The sequence below is a fragment of the Scyliorhinus torazame genome, chromosome 1, assembly GCF_047496885.1.
Source record: "Scyliorhinus torazame isolate Kashiwa2021f chromosome 1, sScyTor2.1, whole genome shotgun sequence".
Taxonomy (NCBI): domain Eukaryota; kingdom Metazoa; phylum Chordata; class Chondrichthyes; order Carcharhiniformes; family Scyliorhinidae; genus Scyliorhinus; species Scyliorhinus torazame.
Genome location: NC_092707.1, coordinates 175,391,368 through 175,409,093, shown reverse-complemented (window position 1 = coordinate 175,409,093; position 17,726 = coordinate 175,391,368). Strand labels below are relative to the sequence as shown.

The 17,726-nt window shown below is 46.1% G+C and overlaps 1 protein-coding gene across 28 annotated transcripts in view; it reads left to right on the top strand.

Moving 5' to 3' along the window:
- macf1a (microtubule actin crosslinking factor 1a) overlaps positions 1-17,726 on the top strand; it is a 999,246-nt gene that overhangs the window by 581,792 nt on the left and 399,728 nt on the right. For all 28 annotated transcript variants that reach the window (XM_072501197.1, XM_072501201.1, XM_072501190.1 and 25 more), the window contains exons 16-18: positions 1,845-1,922; positions 3,434-3,595; positions 9,456-9,560. In XM_072501197.1, the coding sequence (XP_072357298.1) occupies positions 1,845-1,922; positions 3,434-3,595; positions 9,456-9,560 (345 nt within the window). The remainder of the gene's footprint in view (positions 1-1,844; positions 1,923-3,433; positions 3,596-9,455; positions 9,561-17,726) is intronic.

Sequence of the window (17,726 nt, the reverse complement as noted above, 5' to 3'; positions counted from 1 at the left end):
TGATTGTTTTATCTGACTTAATATATTTATTAGTTTTTTATGGGCTCTATTTATTATCCAAGCTCCATTATTATTGACAAAGAAAGTCTGTTTGGATATGAAGCCTGTTAACTAATTGTATGAGGGAATTAAATTCTTGTCTTAAATATCATGTAGTATTTACAAACTTTTGATTGTGCTGCAATTTAATTTGCTGAATAACTATTCTCAACTCGCCATACTGTAGCAGCAGGAAAAAGTCAGGCATAAATGCAGTGATCGGCCCCACCTTTTTATCTTCTGGTAATGGAGACATGGTTTTGATATACAATTTGCAGGTGTTTGTTTTTGAATTCCATACGACATTCCATTCCTTTCTCAACCAACTGGCTGCAGGCGACATTAAAAAAAACTTGCAGACTGGGTGGTTAAGTGGCACGTTAACTTTAACATTGATAAATGCGTTAGGTGATCTTTGAAACAGAAACATCACATTAACCTAAGAAAATGAATGGGTTAAAGAGCAAAGCAGTCTAGGAATACATGTGGACAAGTCATTAAGAGCAGAATTTCGGTTTTGTGTTCTGTTTTTAATGTGATCCAGTGAAGCGTTAAAGCGGCCGGCGGGCGGGCATGTCTGACCGCGCCGGAGGAGTGGCGGCCCCTGAACGGAGGCGGTTTCCAGGCGCCTGAAGGTACCGCGGGCTGGGCTGCTCAGGGCTCTGGAAATGCTGGGAAAGGTGAACTAGGTGGGAGCAAGGATCTGGTCGACTTCAGTTGGCAGCAATGGCTTCATGACCCCTGGCAACCACATGATTTCCATGGATCTGCCGGAGATGGGGCCGGTCATCCGGAGCCCCCCGCCCTCACTTCGAGAGAGAGAGAGAAAGAGGTGCTGGGGCCCGATTTGGTGACCCCTGCAGGAGAGGTGCCAGAACATCCCCTTCCTGTCCATGGTGCATCTGGTGGGCAGCGTGCAGAACAGAACAGGGCGGCACCATGCCACCCGGGACAGCCGAGCAGCAGCCGGGCCTATCCAGGCTTAGTCGCCCCAGGAGACGTGTGCCCTTGTTGCAGGGTAGGAGTCACAGCAGGCCGCCTCCACTCCTGCTGTACCATCTGGGGATCCACCTAGATGTTGTGCTAGGGCCCGTAAGGCCAGAACATTAGTCACCAGTAAAGTTAGCACGGGTACAGGGCACAGTTTAGTTATAGGGCTAGGGCACAGACTGTATGTATTTGTTCACAATAAACACCTGTGAACACTGTTGGGGAAAAAAAAAAAAAGCAGAATTTCAGGTCAGCAAAACAATTTTTAAAGATAGCCAATAAGGCACTGGGATATATTTCTAGAAGCACAGAATTCAAAAGTAGTGAAATTTTGTTTCAAGGTGCAATTCAGTTTGAGATTCACAATAGAAAACTCCTTATCCGGCCACTATAGGGACTATGAGAATAGGAAATAGGAGCAGTAACCCCTACAGCCCATTGAATGTTCTCCAACATTCAAGTGTAGGCTGATTTTCTACCTCATCTCCATTTTCCTGCTCTCTCCTCATATTTCTTAATCCTGTCTGCCTGCAGTCTGAGGTAATAAATATTCTAACTGTAGACTCCCATGCTCAATTTTCAAGTAAGTTACTTTTTCACCTTTTGCCCCAAATTGGATAAGTAAAGGGCACTTTATTAATGAATTTGATACTATGGTATTTGACAGCTTCTGTGCTTTTGGAGCGCTTCGCTGATGACAAGTTTGAATGTGTAAATCCCACTTTTGCACTGCTGTGAGCTGTGATGTAATCTTGCTGAAACAATAAAACCCTCCATTACAACATATTTAAGTTTTGCAAATTGTCTGTTTGCAGGGCCAAATCTCTTCCAACTTTAAGACCAGTTATTCGGACACATTGACTAAGCTGGAGTTACAATACCTCAAACTACTGGTAAGTGAATCATTTAAATCACCTAGTATCATTAATTTGATAAATGTACCTGTCTACCAATAATTAAGTTAAACAATAGCAGATGAAAACGTAAGCATTTTTCATTGGAATGGCACATTATAACTTTTGGATTACATGTAAACCAATTGCTTTGTTGTTCATCTTCATTGGAACAAAGAAAACATATTTATGCATCTCTGAAGATATATCACATTTGTTCTTGTCCCAACCTACTTCAACTAGCTAGAATTATGCAGCATTTCAAAGCCAATTTCTGCAGCGTCAAACCAAATTCTGTTGCAGTAGAGTATAGATTCCACGGTATGTTGCCAAGCAGTCTATATATTTATGCCTCAAGGAAAATCTAACTGCAACAATTTTAGAAAATCTAACTGCAACAATTTTAGAATATTTTTAAAACTCAAGTTTACGCAATCACACATTAACTAACTTGCATATTATGAGGAGGAGAGGAGCTCGCAGGAGGCAAAGCAAAGATTTCAGTGGCAAGCAATAAAAGGGAAACGGACTCGAAAGCAGTCAGCAGGATATACCCATACCATCAGTCATCATGTCCTGTAACCAGACACAACCTACCTGCAGCCAATCATCTCCAGCAGAATAGTTCAGGATGTGTGAGCAGTAGCAGAGCTTGAGAGGAGGGACAAAGAGCAAAGATACGAGCACAGAAACACTAGAATCCAGAATGAGCGAAACACAGAATATGCAGTCTGCTTTTTTATAGCAAATCTTTGATGAATATTTAATTTGAATTTTTAATTTGCGTTGGGAACATTAAACCTTTGTGTTAATTGATGTTTGCTGTAAAGGATTACTGTATTATTTAAACTTCCTTTGCTCCTGATTCTTGTGCTTTTGCTGTTGCCATTCCTCTTGTTCCTGATTCAATGGTAGGAGCGCAGTCTCTGGTCATTTCCATGGTTGTGGAATTGTGTAGCATTGGAGACCATGATTTTGGCCTATTTCTAGAAAGTAGGTAGATATCTGATCAAATTAGTTACCACCAGTTTTGATTTTATGAGTCTATGGAAATGTAGGAAAACATAATGTTGGTATCTGTTAATCCATTGTCGAAACAATTTTCATATTCTGTGAAAAGTTAAAGATTCTTTTAATTTGTTTCCTTCGTGAGTGCATTTTTGTTTTTGCTGTGACATGGAGGATTCACCTTTGGTCTATAAACTGCCAATGTTACACTGCACCAGTCAAAAGAGGTGAACAACAATGGCTGGAACAATGGCGATCTTTCCTCTGCAAATATTGAAAGCCAATATATTCTACATACAAAATGTATTCTCTAAAAGCATAAAAGGAACTTTCATTTTGCAAATTAATAATTTAATTGGCAGTAGTTTGTCATAAACATTTCATTATCAGAAGCTGACCTCAGTATAACAATGATTATACAGTTAATAGTTACACTTAATATTTTTCTGATTTCTTTATACTGTTGATCACTGACCAGATAAATTCCTTATTCATTTCCTCAGGAAACATCAAGATTGCGGATGAAACACCTGATCAGCTTGCACAGTTTTGTATCAAAAGTAACAACAGAGCTTATCTGGTTGAATGAAAAGGAGGAGGAAGAATTGGCTTATGACTGGAGTGACAATAATACAAATATTTCTGTAAAGAAAGAATATTTCACTGTAAGTTTTATGTTATGGATTTTATAGTATAGCCTTTTCAAGAAAGTTTATTTGTCTCACTTCCCCGCCGTGCTCCTTTGTTTCTCTGACTCCCCCATTCCCTGGGGACAGTGCTGATGAAATGAAGAAAGTTGAAAGCTTTTTCAGTGTGGTGGACTAGTGTATAGTTTCTATTTTCCATGAACTCTTTTACTAATGCAGCTCACTTGACAAATGTTTCCATAAGCAATTCCAGCCATGGCTTTTGGGAATTGAAGTCTTTTTAATTGGAAGCTGATTCTTCTGAATTATTTTGGGCTTGTTGATTTGGGCAATCAGCTGCCAGAAATGGAACAAAAAAGTGGGGCACGTGAATATTTATGCTCCGAACTGGGTCGATACGGAGTTCATGAGGCGGGTGCAGGGGAAGATCCCTGATCTGGACTCTCATCAGTTGATAATGGGGATGGGGGGATTTTAATACGGTTCTGGATCCAAGGCTGGATCGGGCAAGTTTGAGGGCAGGGAGGGTGTCGGCGGTGGCGAGGGAGCTGGGGGTGTTTGTGGAGCCTATGGGGGGTGGGGGTGGATCTGTGGAGGTTTGGGAGGCCGCAGGTGAAGGAGTGTTCGTTCTTTTCACATGTGCACAGGGTGTACTCCCGAATTGTCTTTTTTGTGCTCGATAAGACGCTTCTGGTGGGGTGGGCGACGTGGAGTATTCAGCGATTGTTGTGTTGGATCATGCTCCGCATTGGTTGGACTTGCGGGTAAATAAGGGAGGAGGCCCGCGCCCACTGTGGAAGCTGGATGTGGGGCTTTTGTCGGACGAGGATGTGTGAGCGGGTGAGGGCGGCCATTCAAGGGTATGTGGAGCTGATTGACACAGGAGGCCACATTGTGGGAGGTATTGAAGGCAGTAGTGAGGGGGGAGCTTATCTTGATATGGGTGCACAGCGAGAAGACGATGGAAAGGCTGGTGGAAGAGATCTTGCAGGTGGACAGGAGGTATTTGGAGGCCCTGGAGGCAGGGCTGTTGATGGAGCAGCAGAGGCTGCAGATGGAGTTTGGGCTGTTATCCACAGGGAAAGCGGTTGGGCAGCTGGGGAGGGCGAGAGGGGTGGTTTACGAGTATTTTTTTTAAAAAAATTTAGAGTACCCAATTCATTTTTCCCAATTAAGGGGCAATTTTAGCGCGGCCAATCCACCTATCCTGTACATCTTTGGGTTGTGGGGGCGAAACCCACGCAAACATGGGGAGAATATGCAAACTCCACACAGATAGTGACCCAGAGCCTGGATTGAACCTGGGACCTCGACCTCAGCGCCGTGAGGCTGCAATGCTAACTACTGCGCCACCGTGCTGGTTTACGAGTATGGGGAGAAGGTGAGCAGGATGTTGCCGCATCAATTGAGGAAGCAGGAGGCAGCAAGGGAGATCAGGTAAGTAAAGGACAGGGTAGGGGGAACTCGGTCTTGGACCCGGTGGGGATGAATGGGGCGTTTAGGGATTTTTGCAGTAGGCCATACGAGTCTGAATCCCAGCCGGGGTGGAGGGGATGAGGCGGTTTTTGGAGGGATTGGAGTTCCCGAGGGTGGAGGAAGACTTGGTGGAGGGGCTGGGAGCATCTATTGGTCTGGTAGAAGTGGTGGAGGAGCTGGAGGCAAGGCCTTGGACCTGGACGGATATCCAGTGGAATTCTCTAAAAGGTTTTTGGGGGTCCTGGGGCCCTTGGTGGTGAGGGCGTTTAATGAGGCGAGGGAGCGGGGGTGCTTCACCTCCGACGCTATCGCAGGCCTCTATCTTCTTGATTTTAAAACCGGATAAAGATCCGGAGCAATGTGGGTGTAATAGGCTGATCACAATATTAAATATGGACGTCAAGTTATTGACCAAGATCTTGGCCTTGAGGATTGCGGACTATGTGCCAGGGGTGATAGGGGAGGTCCAGACGGGGTTCGAGAAGGAGAGGCATCTGGCAGCCAAAATTAGGAAATTATTAAATGTGATAACGATGCCCCCTGAAGAACGGGATGTGGAGGTGGTGGTTGCCATGGACGCGGAGAAGGTCTTTAATCGGGTGGAGTGGGACTGTCTGTGGAAGGTTCTGGGGCGGTTTGGATTTGGGCAGGGCTTTGTGGACTGAGTCCAGCCTCTGTACCAGGCACCGGTGGCGAGCATGCGGATGAACCGGGTGAGCTCGGACTATTTTAGGCTGCAGCAGGGGACGAGGCTATAGAGCCACTGGCGATGGCGTTGAGAGCGTCGAAGGACTGGCAGGGGATAGTGCGGGTGTAGATCATAAGAGTCTCGCTTTATGTGGGCAATTTGTTATTGTATGTTTCGGACCCGTTGGGAGGTATTGCGGGGATTATGGGGATCTTGGAGGAATTCGGCTGTTTTACGGGGTATAAATTGAACATGGGGAAGAGTGCGGTCTTTCCGATCCAGGCGAGGGGGCAGGAGAAGAGATTGGGGAGATGCCGTTCAAGGTGGTGAGGGGGGAACATTCGGCACTTGGACTTTCTTATGGCGCGGAGGTGGAAGTAGCTGCATAAGATAAATTTGGCTCGGTTAGTAGAGTAGATGAAGGGGGTCTTTGGAAGGTGGGATGTGTTCCTGTTGTCATTGGCGGGAGGGTTCAGACGGTAAAGACGACGGTCTTCCCGAGGTTCTTGTTTGTCGTTTTAGAGCCTCCTAACCTTCATTCCCAAGGCGTTTTTTAGGAAGGTGAATGTGGTGATTTCAGGGTTTGTGTGCAGGTAAAGCCCCGCAGGTGGAGAAGGTGTTGTAGGTGTGGGCGGAGTGCGGTTAATCCCGTGAATCAAGTCCAAATGTTTTGGGTCTGTCCGAAGCTTAGGGGATCCTGACAGGGGTTTGCCGACATTATGTCGGAGGTTATGAAAGCAAGGGTGGTCCCAAGTCCAGAGGTGGCGATCTTTGGTATGTCGGAAGACCTGGGAGTCCAGGGGGCGAGAGAGGCTGATGTCTTGGCCTTTGCCTCCCTGGTAAACCGGAGACGAATCTTGCTGGCATGGAGGGACTCGTAAACCCCGAAGGCAGGGGTGTGGGTGAGTGACATGGCTGGATTTTTCAGGCTTGAGAGAATTAAGTTCGCCCTGAAGGGCTCGATGGAAGGGTTTGCCCAGAGGTGGCAGCCATTTGTCGGGGGGTGGGGGGGTTGAAAAGAGGAGGCTGGGGGAGGCAGACAAGGTTGGGGTGGGTTGATGTTTGTTGGGGTGTTGTTTATGTAAGCCATGTTGGCTGGTTTTTGGGGATGTCGTTGTCCATTGTGTTAAAATATATAATATAAATGCCTCAATAAAATATATATATTTTTAAAGTGTGGCACTGACCTCCAGGGTACACTTCAGACAACAGAGGGTACACTTTAGACAACAGGGGAAAGGATTTATTGGAGCCAAACTTACGGAAAGTTTGTGATTTGCACTGTTTACAGAGATATAGATGCACCAAATTTTAAATACCATAAATGTATTCAGGAAGGTGAGGTGATGTTGCGGCTGGAAAAAATTATTTAAAGCATTGCACTCAATTGCAACGTCAAACCCTTCCGAGGGTTATTATTGTCTTGAGGATCGTTTAACTGCATTCTTGAAATTTCATAATTCTTCCATGGCATTGACTAATTTTTGTCGCTATCTCAGATATGATTGAGATATTTTTCTAAGAGTAGATGCGCTTCCTTTGTGTTCATAAGTTAATGGATTCATGGATCACACAGGACTGATTCCTTGTGGTGAAGATGAAATCACCAGAAGAATGACTGAACAGGAAAGAAAACAAAGCATTGCATTTATGTAACATCATTCACGACCACTGGATGTCCCAAAGTGCTTTACAGGCAATTTTTGAAGTGCAGCTGCTATTTTGAAGTGTAGAAAATGTATCACCCAATTTGCACATGGCAAACTCTCACAAACAACAATGTGATGATGCCCAGATAATCTACTTTAATGTTGTTGATTGAGGGATAAATATTGACCGAACTTCCCTGCTCATCTTTGAAATACTGCCATGGGATCTTCTACCTCCACCTGAGAGAGCAGGTGGGAACTCCGTTGAATGGCTTATCTAAAAGATGGCACCTCTGATAATGCAGTACTCCCTCAATATTTCACTAGATTATCAGCCTAGATTGTTCTGCTCAAGTTCAGGAGTGTGACTTGAATCCATAACCTTCTGATTCAGAGGTGAAAGTGTTGAACCATGGATCAACTGAACCATTGCTGACACATGAACAGAGGTGATACTTTCCACTCCTCCAATGCACCCCAAAATAACAGTTGTGGTGAGGTTAGAGATTAATGAAGCATATGGTTGACAAAAACAAAAGAAAATGGCCAAAACATGAGGATTAATAGAACTTGTACTAATGCAATTGCCATATGCCAGTTTATGTCCAAACAATCCTGTGAAAAGTACAAAGATTAAACCAAGGTAACAGATTGATGTTCCCTCACTGACAGATTCTACCTGTTCACTTAATTTGACGACTGGGGCACATTAATGAGAGAAACTACTAACCATCTCTCCACTGAATTTTATAGCATCATGAAAATATTAACTTTAATGTTTGTAAAATAGTGACTGGTTGAAAAACTAACAGGTGATTTATGAGCATTTCACTGTTATGGATCAGGGCTTAGAAACGGCAAAGTGTATTATGAGTTCCCCCGACCTATAACCTTTATGTTGAATTTGGCTAGGATGAGCACAAACACCTTTGCGTCAGGTGTGATTCATCAGACTTCCTAGGCTCTTTAATCAAAACAAGGTTTATTCTAAGAATGTAGTTAACATATATATTATGTATACATATATATTTTTTATCAATTACAAACATAAAGACAACACAACAGCTCCAGTAATCTATGTATATAACACTTAATGAATTCCACCATAGCCGTCCAATTCAGTAACAAAATCCAATAAACCAAAACTCCTTTCAAGGGCATGGCCCAGGACACTACTCACACTTGAATGGAACTGGTCCTTTCTCTGAGATTCTGATCCAGTTTCAACCTGCAGTTTCAAACTCCTTCCGGAAAACAACTCTATCTTTAAAATGAGAAAGGCAGTTTGTCACACCCAATCTGCTTTTTACTGGAATAGCTTTTAAAATGAAAATAGAGAAAAACAGGGTAAACACTTCTTTCTCTTCTGCAGTCCAAAGCAACCAAACAAAAACTGAAACCCCCAAAACACCCTAATCTGACAGCCACAGCCCATCTCCACCCACAAAATGACATCACTAAAGCCGTGCAAAGAGTTACATGATGAGACCAAACCTTTCTTAAAGGGACACTCACATGACAACTGAGCAAGTGTTTGTCAACATTAATTGGAAAATCAGCAGGGATTTGTACCATGGGGTAGAAATGAACGAAGCACATGGGCATAAAACTGCACGTGGGTTTCAGACAGAGGTAATTAAAGGACAATTGCAAGAGGATGGCAGGTCTTGAGACCTCTTTGTTGAGCCACAGCTGCACCTGCAGGTCACCTGAAATTGTTCCCCACCCTGCCTCCTCCAAATTGGTGAAAATCAATGCTGGGTGACTGCTCCGTACACGAGGCAAGCTGAGACCCCCGTTTGGCCCCAACATCAGGGTGCTGATTCAAAACCTAATACTGTGCTCCTGGTTTTGGTTACCGGGGAATCATTTGTCCTTCTTCCTCCCATTTGCTGACCTTGATTAAAATTCCAAGATCCTGCTCTAATCTTTGCTACTGGCAGTTGTATTTATTTTTCTTCAGAGTTGTTTTTACTCTTGTCTCTATGCACCTCAATAATTGATGTGATCATTAAAATATTTGAGTGAAGGTTAGTTTAATAATAACTCTTCATATCTCCTCTAGGAATTGAAGAAAGAACTGGAGCAGAAACAGAAGGTTATCAAATCCCACCAGGAGACAGGAGAACAGCTTTCATTGGAGAATCACCCAGCCAGGCAGACAGTTGAGGTAATTTGTTCTGCTGATATATGAAGTTTGACAAATCATTATTGAGATTTGATTTCATGACAGAAGTAAATCTGAATTATAGCTCCCCTCTGTTGTTCAATCCATTATGCATTTAAATTGTTATGAGACTAAGGCTGCTTCAATCATGCTTAATTTTTTTTAAATTTAAAAATAATGTTGGTTGTTCTCGGTAGTCACAGGAAACTGCTCAAATCCCAGTTTCATTTGCACTCACTTGCTGCTTGTTGCTTTGGTTTTAACAAATTTCAGCCCGTATATGTGGTACATTTTGTCACAATTCTATTTGCTGAAGATGCATCTGCTAATAAATTGGGGAACAATGTTAATACTAAGACCGTATACTAAATTCATGACCGTACGAATACATTTAGCGTCACAAGATTAGGGGAATAGGGCATTCACGTAGAGTTGCGGAATCGGGTGGTTTATGATTATGTCATTTAGATAGTCATACTGAGGGGGTTAAAAATAGGAATAAATTATTTTTGACATTTTCTGTAAATTTAAAAGAGCAGATATTAAAAAACAATAGGCGAATTAATAACCAACATTTTACCGTATTCTCCAGTTGTAATGGACAAATATTTTTAAGCAGAACTTCCTCGTCTTCAGAGTTAGAAAAACTTGCATTTAGTTATTTTGACTATAGAACTGATATGCACCAATTTTTTTTTTTCTAAATAAATTTAGAGTACCAATTATTTTTTTTCCCAATTAAGGGGACATTCAGTGTGGCCATTCCACCTACACTGCACGTCTTTGGGTTGTGGGACTGAAACCCACGCAGACATGGGAAGAATGTGTAAACTGCACACAGACTGTGACCTGGGTCCGGGATCGAGCCCGGGTCCTCTGTGCCGGAGGCAGCAGTGCTAACCACCACCAACATGCTGCCCAATGTGCACCAATTTATACAGAGTTGCGGGATAATAACATCACTGCTGAGCAAAAGTGAAAAGAAAGCACATTGTCCATGTTTTACTTTTTTTAACATTCAAAATGTGTATTTTACAACGGTCTTGAAATTCAATCAAAAGTAACAAAGTAATAGCAAGACAGAAATCCATGAATAAGATCAATTTAAGCAATGCAATATATGCTACATTGTTAGATGCATAATATTTCCAAGAGATTTCATATCATATAATTTTGCACTTGCTCCTTAAATATTCCACAGAGAATCTTGGGGGAAATACTGGCACAGTAGTAATGTCACTGGGCTCATATCCAGAGACCCAGGCTAATGTTTATGGGAACATGGGTTCAAATCCCACCAGAGCAGTTGGTGAATTTAAATTTGATTAATAAACCTGGAATACTAAATGTAGTGTCAGTAATGATGGCCATGAAACTATCATCATTTGTCGTAAAATCCCATCTGATTCACTAAAGTGCTTCAGGGATGAAATCTGCCACCTTTACCCAGGCTGGCCTGCATGTGACTCCAGACTCTCAGCAATGTGGTTGACACGTAACTGTCCTTCTGCAACTCCGTTCAGGGGCAATTAGGGATGGACAGCAGGTGCTGGTCTTGTCAGCCACACCCACTGTCCATCTTCAGTCAGCACCGTTAATGGGAATACGAAAAAATCAGACTAACCATACGAACTGATTATGCATATAAGACAAATAAGACGTAGGAGCAGAATTAGGCCATTCAGCCCACCGACTCTGCTCCACTATTCAATCATGGCTGATCTGTTTCTCATTCCTATTCTTCTGCCTTCTCCCATAACCCATGATCCCCTTAATAATCAAGAGTCTTTCTATCGCTGTCTTAAAGACACTCAGTGACTTGGCCTCCACAGCCTTCTATGGCAATGAGTTCCACAGATTCACCACCCTCTGGCTGAAGAAATTCCTCCTGTCTCTGTTTTAAAGGATGGTCCCTTCAGTCTGAGTCTGTGCTCTCGGGTTCTAGTTTCTCCTACTAGTGGAAACATCCTCTCTACATTCATTCTGTCTGGGCCTCTCCGTATTCTGTAAATTTCAATGAGATCCCCCCTTCTCGTTCTAAACTCCATCGAGTACAGACCCAGAGTCCTCCACTGCTTCTCATATGACAAGTCCTTCATTCCGAGGATCATTCTTGTGAAGCTCCTCTGGACCCTCTCCAAGGCCAGCACATCCTTCATTAGATATGGGGCCCAAAACTGCTCATAATACTGCAAGTGGGATCTGACCAGAGCCTTATACAGCCTCAATAATACATTCCTGCTCTTGTATTCTAGCCCTCTCGACATAAATGCAAACCTTGCATTTGCCTTCCAAACTGCCAACTGAACTTGCATATTAACCGTAAGAGAAGCCTGAACTAGGACTTCTAAGTCCCTTTGCGCTTCTGATTTCCGAAGCCTTTTCCCATTAAGAAAATAGTCTATGCCTCTATTCTTCCTACCAAAGTGCATAACCTCACATTTTTTACATCGTATTCTATCTACTACTTCTTTGCTCACTCCTCGTCTGTCCAGCTCCTTCTGCAGCCTCTCTGCTTCCCCAACACAACCTGTCCCTCTACATATCTTTGTATCATCTGCAAACTTTTTTTTTAGAAAATATTTTATTGAAGCATTTATAATTTTAACAATTTTAAACATCAAATTTCAACAAAAACACAACAATATAACCAACAAACCCTTGGGCACAGACCCCAGCCAACATGGCTTACACAAATATTGTCACCTTCCCCAACCACCCTCCGTAGGTTCTCCTATCCTTACTCATCTCTCCCATGCCTCCCCTTTTCCCCCCCACCCTCCTGCTGACAGCTTAATTTTTTTCGGAGAAGTCAACGAATAGCTGCCACCTCCGAGCAAACCCCTGCAACAAACCTTTTTTTTTTTTTTAATATTTTTTAAATTCTCCTTTTTCACATTTTCTCCCAAATTTACAGCCAACAATAATCAGTAACGAAAGTAATGTCAATCCCCATATGAATAACAACGATCCCATCCTCCCACCAAACCCCCAAACATTAGCCCGCATGTCAACATAAACAAATGACAAAGAGGAATCAGGAATCACCCATAGTCACCGTTAACATATACAGTCCCCCTCCCCCCAACCCTCCCAGCCCCCAACCCCCCTAATGTTCGATATGATCCAATTCTTGAACGTGCATAATGAATAATGTCCATAAATTGTAGAACCCCTCCATCCTTCCCCTCAGTTCAGATTTTATCTTTTCAAGCGTCAAGAATTCCAACAGGTCCCCCTGCCACGCCAGGGCACAGGGTGGAGAGGTTGATCTCCACCCTAACAGAATCTGCCTTCGGGCGATCAACGAGGCGACGGCTACAACATCTACCTCCATGCCCGTTTCCAACCCCTGCTGAACCAACACCCTGAATATGGCCTCCCGAAGGCCCGGGTCCAGTTCCACGTGCACCACTTTAGAGATCACCCTAAACACCTCTTTCCAGTAATCCTCTAGCTTTGGACAGGCCCAAAACATATGAACATGGTTTGCTGGGACGCCCCCCCCCGCAATATTCACATACATCTTCTACCCCCTCAAAGAGGTGGCTCATCCTCGCCCTTGTACGGTGCGCTCTGTACACCACCTTCAACTGTATCAGCCCCAACCTCGCACACGAGGTGGAGGCGTTCATCCTCCGGAGCACCTCTCACCAGAACCCCTCCTCCATACCCTCTCCCAACTCTTCCTCCCACTTTGCCTTGATCCTTTCTAGCGGCGCCTTCTCCTCCTCCAAAATAGCCCTGTAAACCGCCGATACTACCCCCTTCTCTAGTCCCCTGCCATCAGCACCTTCTCCAGCAATGTGGAAGCCGGCTCTACTGGGAAGCTCTGTATCTCCTTTCTGGCAAAGTCTCAAACCTGCATATAACAACGAACCTCTTAAGCGGAATTTAATTTTTTCGAATCTGAGAAACCCCGCCATGTCGCTAACCCGCACCCCTGTCTCCGGGGGCTCCGAGTCCCTCACCCTAGTAAGATCCGTCTCCGGGCCACCAGGGAGGCAAAGGCCAGGACATCGGCCTGTACCCAACCAGTATCTGGCTGAGCCTGGTGCACGACGAGGATGCATTAACTCTTCTCAGGGCCTCCTCCCGTAAGCCGGTCTCCAACTCCCCACCCAGCAACTCTCCCCACTTTCTCTTCGCCTCCCCTATTGGGGCTCCCTCCCACTCAATCAGCTCCTCATAGATCTCTGAGACCTTTCCCTCTCCTACTCTTGTTCTCGACACCACCTTATCCTGTAGCCCCTGCGGCGACAGGTGCGGGAAGGTTGAAAACTACCTCTGCACAAAATCCCTCACCTGTAGATCCCGGAACCCATTCCTCCGGCAATTCAAACTCCTCCTCCTGCTCTTCCAAGCTCAGGAAACCCTCCTCAATTAAGACATCCCCAAATCTCTCAATCTCTGCCCGCTACCACCTCCGAAACGCGATCCGGTGGTTATCACATACCGGTGCCCACACTGACCCCTCTAACCCTTGTGCTGTCTCCACTGTTCCCACACCCTCAGGGCTGCCACTACTACCGGGCTTATGGAGTACCGAGCCGGTGAGAATGGCAAAGGTGTGGTTAAGAGTGCCCCCAAACTCGTGTCCTTACAGGATGCCATCTCCACCCACTCCCATACCGATCCTTCCCCCACTACCCGTTCCTGACCATCCCAATATTCGCCGCCCAGTAGTAGTTAATGAAATTCGGGAGGTCTCGCCCCCAACATCTCTTTCTCCCCCCCCCCCACACGCCCCTGCTCCAGCAGCACCTTCTTCACCTGTGGGGTTTTACCCACCCAAACAAATCCCAAGATCTCTGCATTCACCTTTTTGAAGAACGCCTTGGGATAAAAATTGGGAGGCTCTGGAAAACAAATACCTCATTTTCACTGTCTGTACCCGCTCTGCCAGTGACAACGGTAACATGTCCCACCTCCGAAAGACCCCCTCGTTGGTTCTATCAGCCGCCCCAAATTCAGTTTATGCAGCTGCACCCATTCCCGCACCACTTGGATACTCAAATATCGAAAGCTCCCTCCCAGCATCTTGAACGGCATTTCACCCAATCTCTTCTCCTGCCCCCTCGCCTGGATCGCAAAGACCTCACTCACTCTTACCCATATTCAATTTGAATCCTGAAAAACGGTCGAAGTCTTCTAATATCCCCATAATCCCTCCAATTCCCCCCAGCGGGTCCGATATGTACAGAAGCAGATCGTCCGCGTAGAGCAAGACTCCCCCCCCCCCCCCCCCCCCCCCCCCCCCGCCCCGCCATACTATCCCCTGCCAGACCCTCGACGCCCTCAATGCCAACAGCACTAGCCAAGGAAAACAACAGTGGGGAAAGTAAACATCCCTGTCTCGTCCCCCGGTGCAACCTGAAGTAATCTGATCTCACCCGATTCATCCGCACACTCGCCACTCGTGCCTGGTATAGCAACCGGACCCAATCCACGAATCCCTGCCCAAACCCAAACCACCCCAGCACCTCCCATAAATATTCCCACTCCACCTGATTAAAGGCCTTCTCTGTGCCCATGGCCACCACCACCTCAACCTCTCGCCCCTCTAGAGGCATCATAATTACGTTGAGCAACCTCCTAATGTTGGTCGCCAAGTGCTGCCCCTGAACGAACCCCGTCTGGTCCTCCCTGATTACTCCTGGGATACGGTCTTTGATCCTTGTGGCCAGGATCTTTGCCAATAGTTTGGCACCCACATTTAACAGGGAGATCGGCCTGTGCGACTCACGGTTTTCCAGATCCTTATTCCGTTTTAAAATGAGGGAGATCGCGCCTGTGACAATGTCGGGGGGAGCACTCCTAATTCCTTTGCGTCATTGAAGGCCCTTACCAACAGCGGTCCCAACATCCCCGAGAACTTCTTATAACATTCCACCGGGTACCCGTCCGGTCCCCAGGCCTTACCCGATTGCATCGCCTCCAACCCCTCTATTACTTCTACAACCCCAATTAGAGCCCCCAGGTCCTCCACCAACTCCTCATCAACCTTCGGAAACTCCAACCCTCCCAGAAACCGCCTCATCCCCTCTTCCCTAGCTGGGGGTTCCGATTTATACAATTTATTATAAAACTCCCTAAACACCCCATTCACCCCTGCCGGGTCCAAGACCGTATTCCCACCTGTGTCCTTCACTTTCCCTATTTCTGTCACTGCCTCCTGCTTCCTCAACTGGTGCGCTAACATCCTGCTCGCTTTCTCCCCATACACATATACTGCCCCTCTCACCCGTCGCAACTACCCTACCGCCTTACCCGTGGATAACAACCCAAATTTCATTTGCAGCCTGTGGCGTTCCATTAACAGCCCTTCCTCTGGGACCTGTGCACATCTCCTGTCCACCTGCAGGATTTCTTCCACTAACTAGTCATTCTATCTCCATCCACTCCGCCTTCTCCCTGTGTGCCCGAATCAAAATAAACTCCCCCCTGACCACTGCTTGCAGTGCCTCCCCCGGATGGTCTTCCTCACTCGCTCACACACCTCTTCCTCCGCTAACAGTCCCACCTCAAGCCTCCATTGCTGGTGCTCCCACCACCCCTTGCTCACTCGTAAATCTATCCAGTGCGGGGCATGATCCGACACCACTATTGCCGAATAATTGACATTTACTACCCTGCCAACGTCTCATCCACCACAAAGAAATCTATTCAGATGTACACCTTGTGCACATGGCAGTAAAACAAAAATTCTTTCTCCCTCGGCCTCCCAAATCACAACGGATCAAACCCCCACCTCCCATGTGTTCCGTGAACCCCCGAAGCTCCTTAGTCCTTGCCAACACCCTCCCTGACCTCGAGCTCAGCTGGTCCAGCCTCGGTTCCAGGGCCGTATTCATAATCAGCGGATGAGAGTGCAGGTCCAGAATCTTCTCCGGCACCCACCTCATAAATTCCACATCACCCCAGTTGGGACATAGATGTTGACTAACACCACCGGCATCCCCTCCAATTTCCCACTTACCATAACGTGGTAATCTCCCCATCTCTTCGTGGTGGATAAGACGTTGTTGGCAGGGGTAGTAGATGTTGATTATTCGGCAATAGTGGTGTCGGATCATGCCCCGTGGGCAGCACGGTGGTTAGCACAGTTGCTTCACAGCTCCAGTGTCCCAGGTTTGATTCCCGGCAGTCTGCACGTTCTCCCCGTGTCAGTGTGGATTTCCTCTGGGTGCTCCGGTTTCCTCCCACAGTCCAAAGATGTGCAGGTTAGGTGGACTGGCTATACTAAATTGCCCTTGGTGTCCAAAAAAGGTTAGTTGGGGTTACGGGGATAGGGTGTGGAAATGTTCAATCCTGAATGAAATACTTGCCCAACCCATCCCTTCCTCAGCCTAATCTGGTCCCCCACCTTCAGGTGCATCTGTTGTAGCATGGCCACATCCGCCTTCAATTGTTTTAAGTGTACGAACACATGGGCCCTCTTAACCGGCCCATTCAATCCTCGCACGTTCCAGGTGACCAGCCTGGTCGGGGGGGGCACCCTGCATCCAGCCCCCCCACCCCCGATCAACGATAGTCCCTCTAGGCCCGCCCTCGGGCGCCCACCGTTATCGATCCTCCTTCCTTTTTTTTTTAATAAACAATTTTTTAAGACATTTTGGCAAAATAAACAACAATAATATAAAACAGTGGGCAAAAAACAATCATTATAGTTCAAGAAACCCAGCTCCCCTCCCACAAGGACCAGCCTAACAACCCCCCTAACCTACGTCACCCTAAACCCCCCCCACCCACTTCATCCCCCTGCTGACGATTAATTTTCCGCGAAGAAAAGTTGCCACCTCCGGGCGAACTCACACAGTGACCCTCTCAAAGCGAACTTAATCTTCTCCATACCGAGAAAGCTCGCCATATCTGATAGCCAGGCATCCGACTTCGGAGGTTTTGAGTCCCTCCATGCCAACAGAATTCGTCGCCGGGCTACCAGGGAAGCAAAGGCCAAAACGTCAGCCTCTCTCTCTTCTCTTGAACTCCCGGGTCATCCGAAACCCCAAAAATAGCCACCTCTGGACTCATCACCACCCCTGTTTTCAGTACCCGGGGCATAACATCCGCGAACCCCTGCCAGTACCCCCTGAGTTTTGGACATGCCCAAAACATGTGGACGTGTTTCGCAGGTCCTCCCGAACATCGGGCGCACCTGCCCTCCAA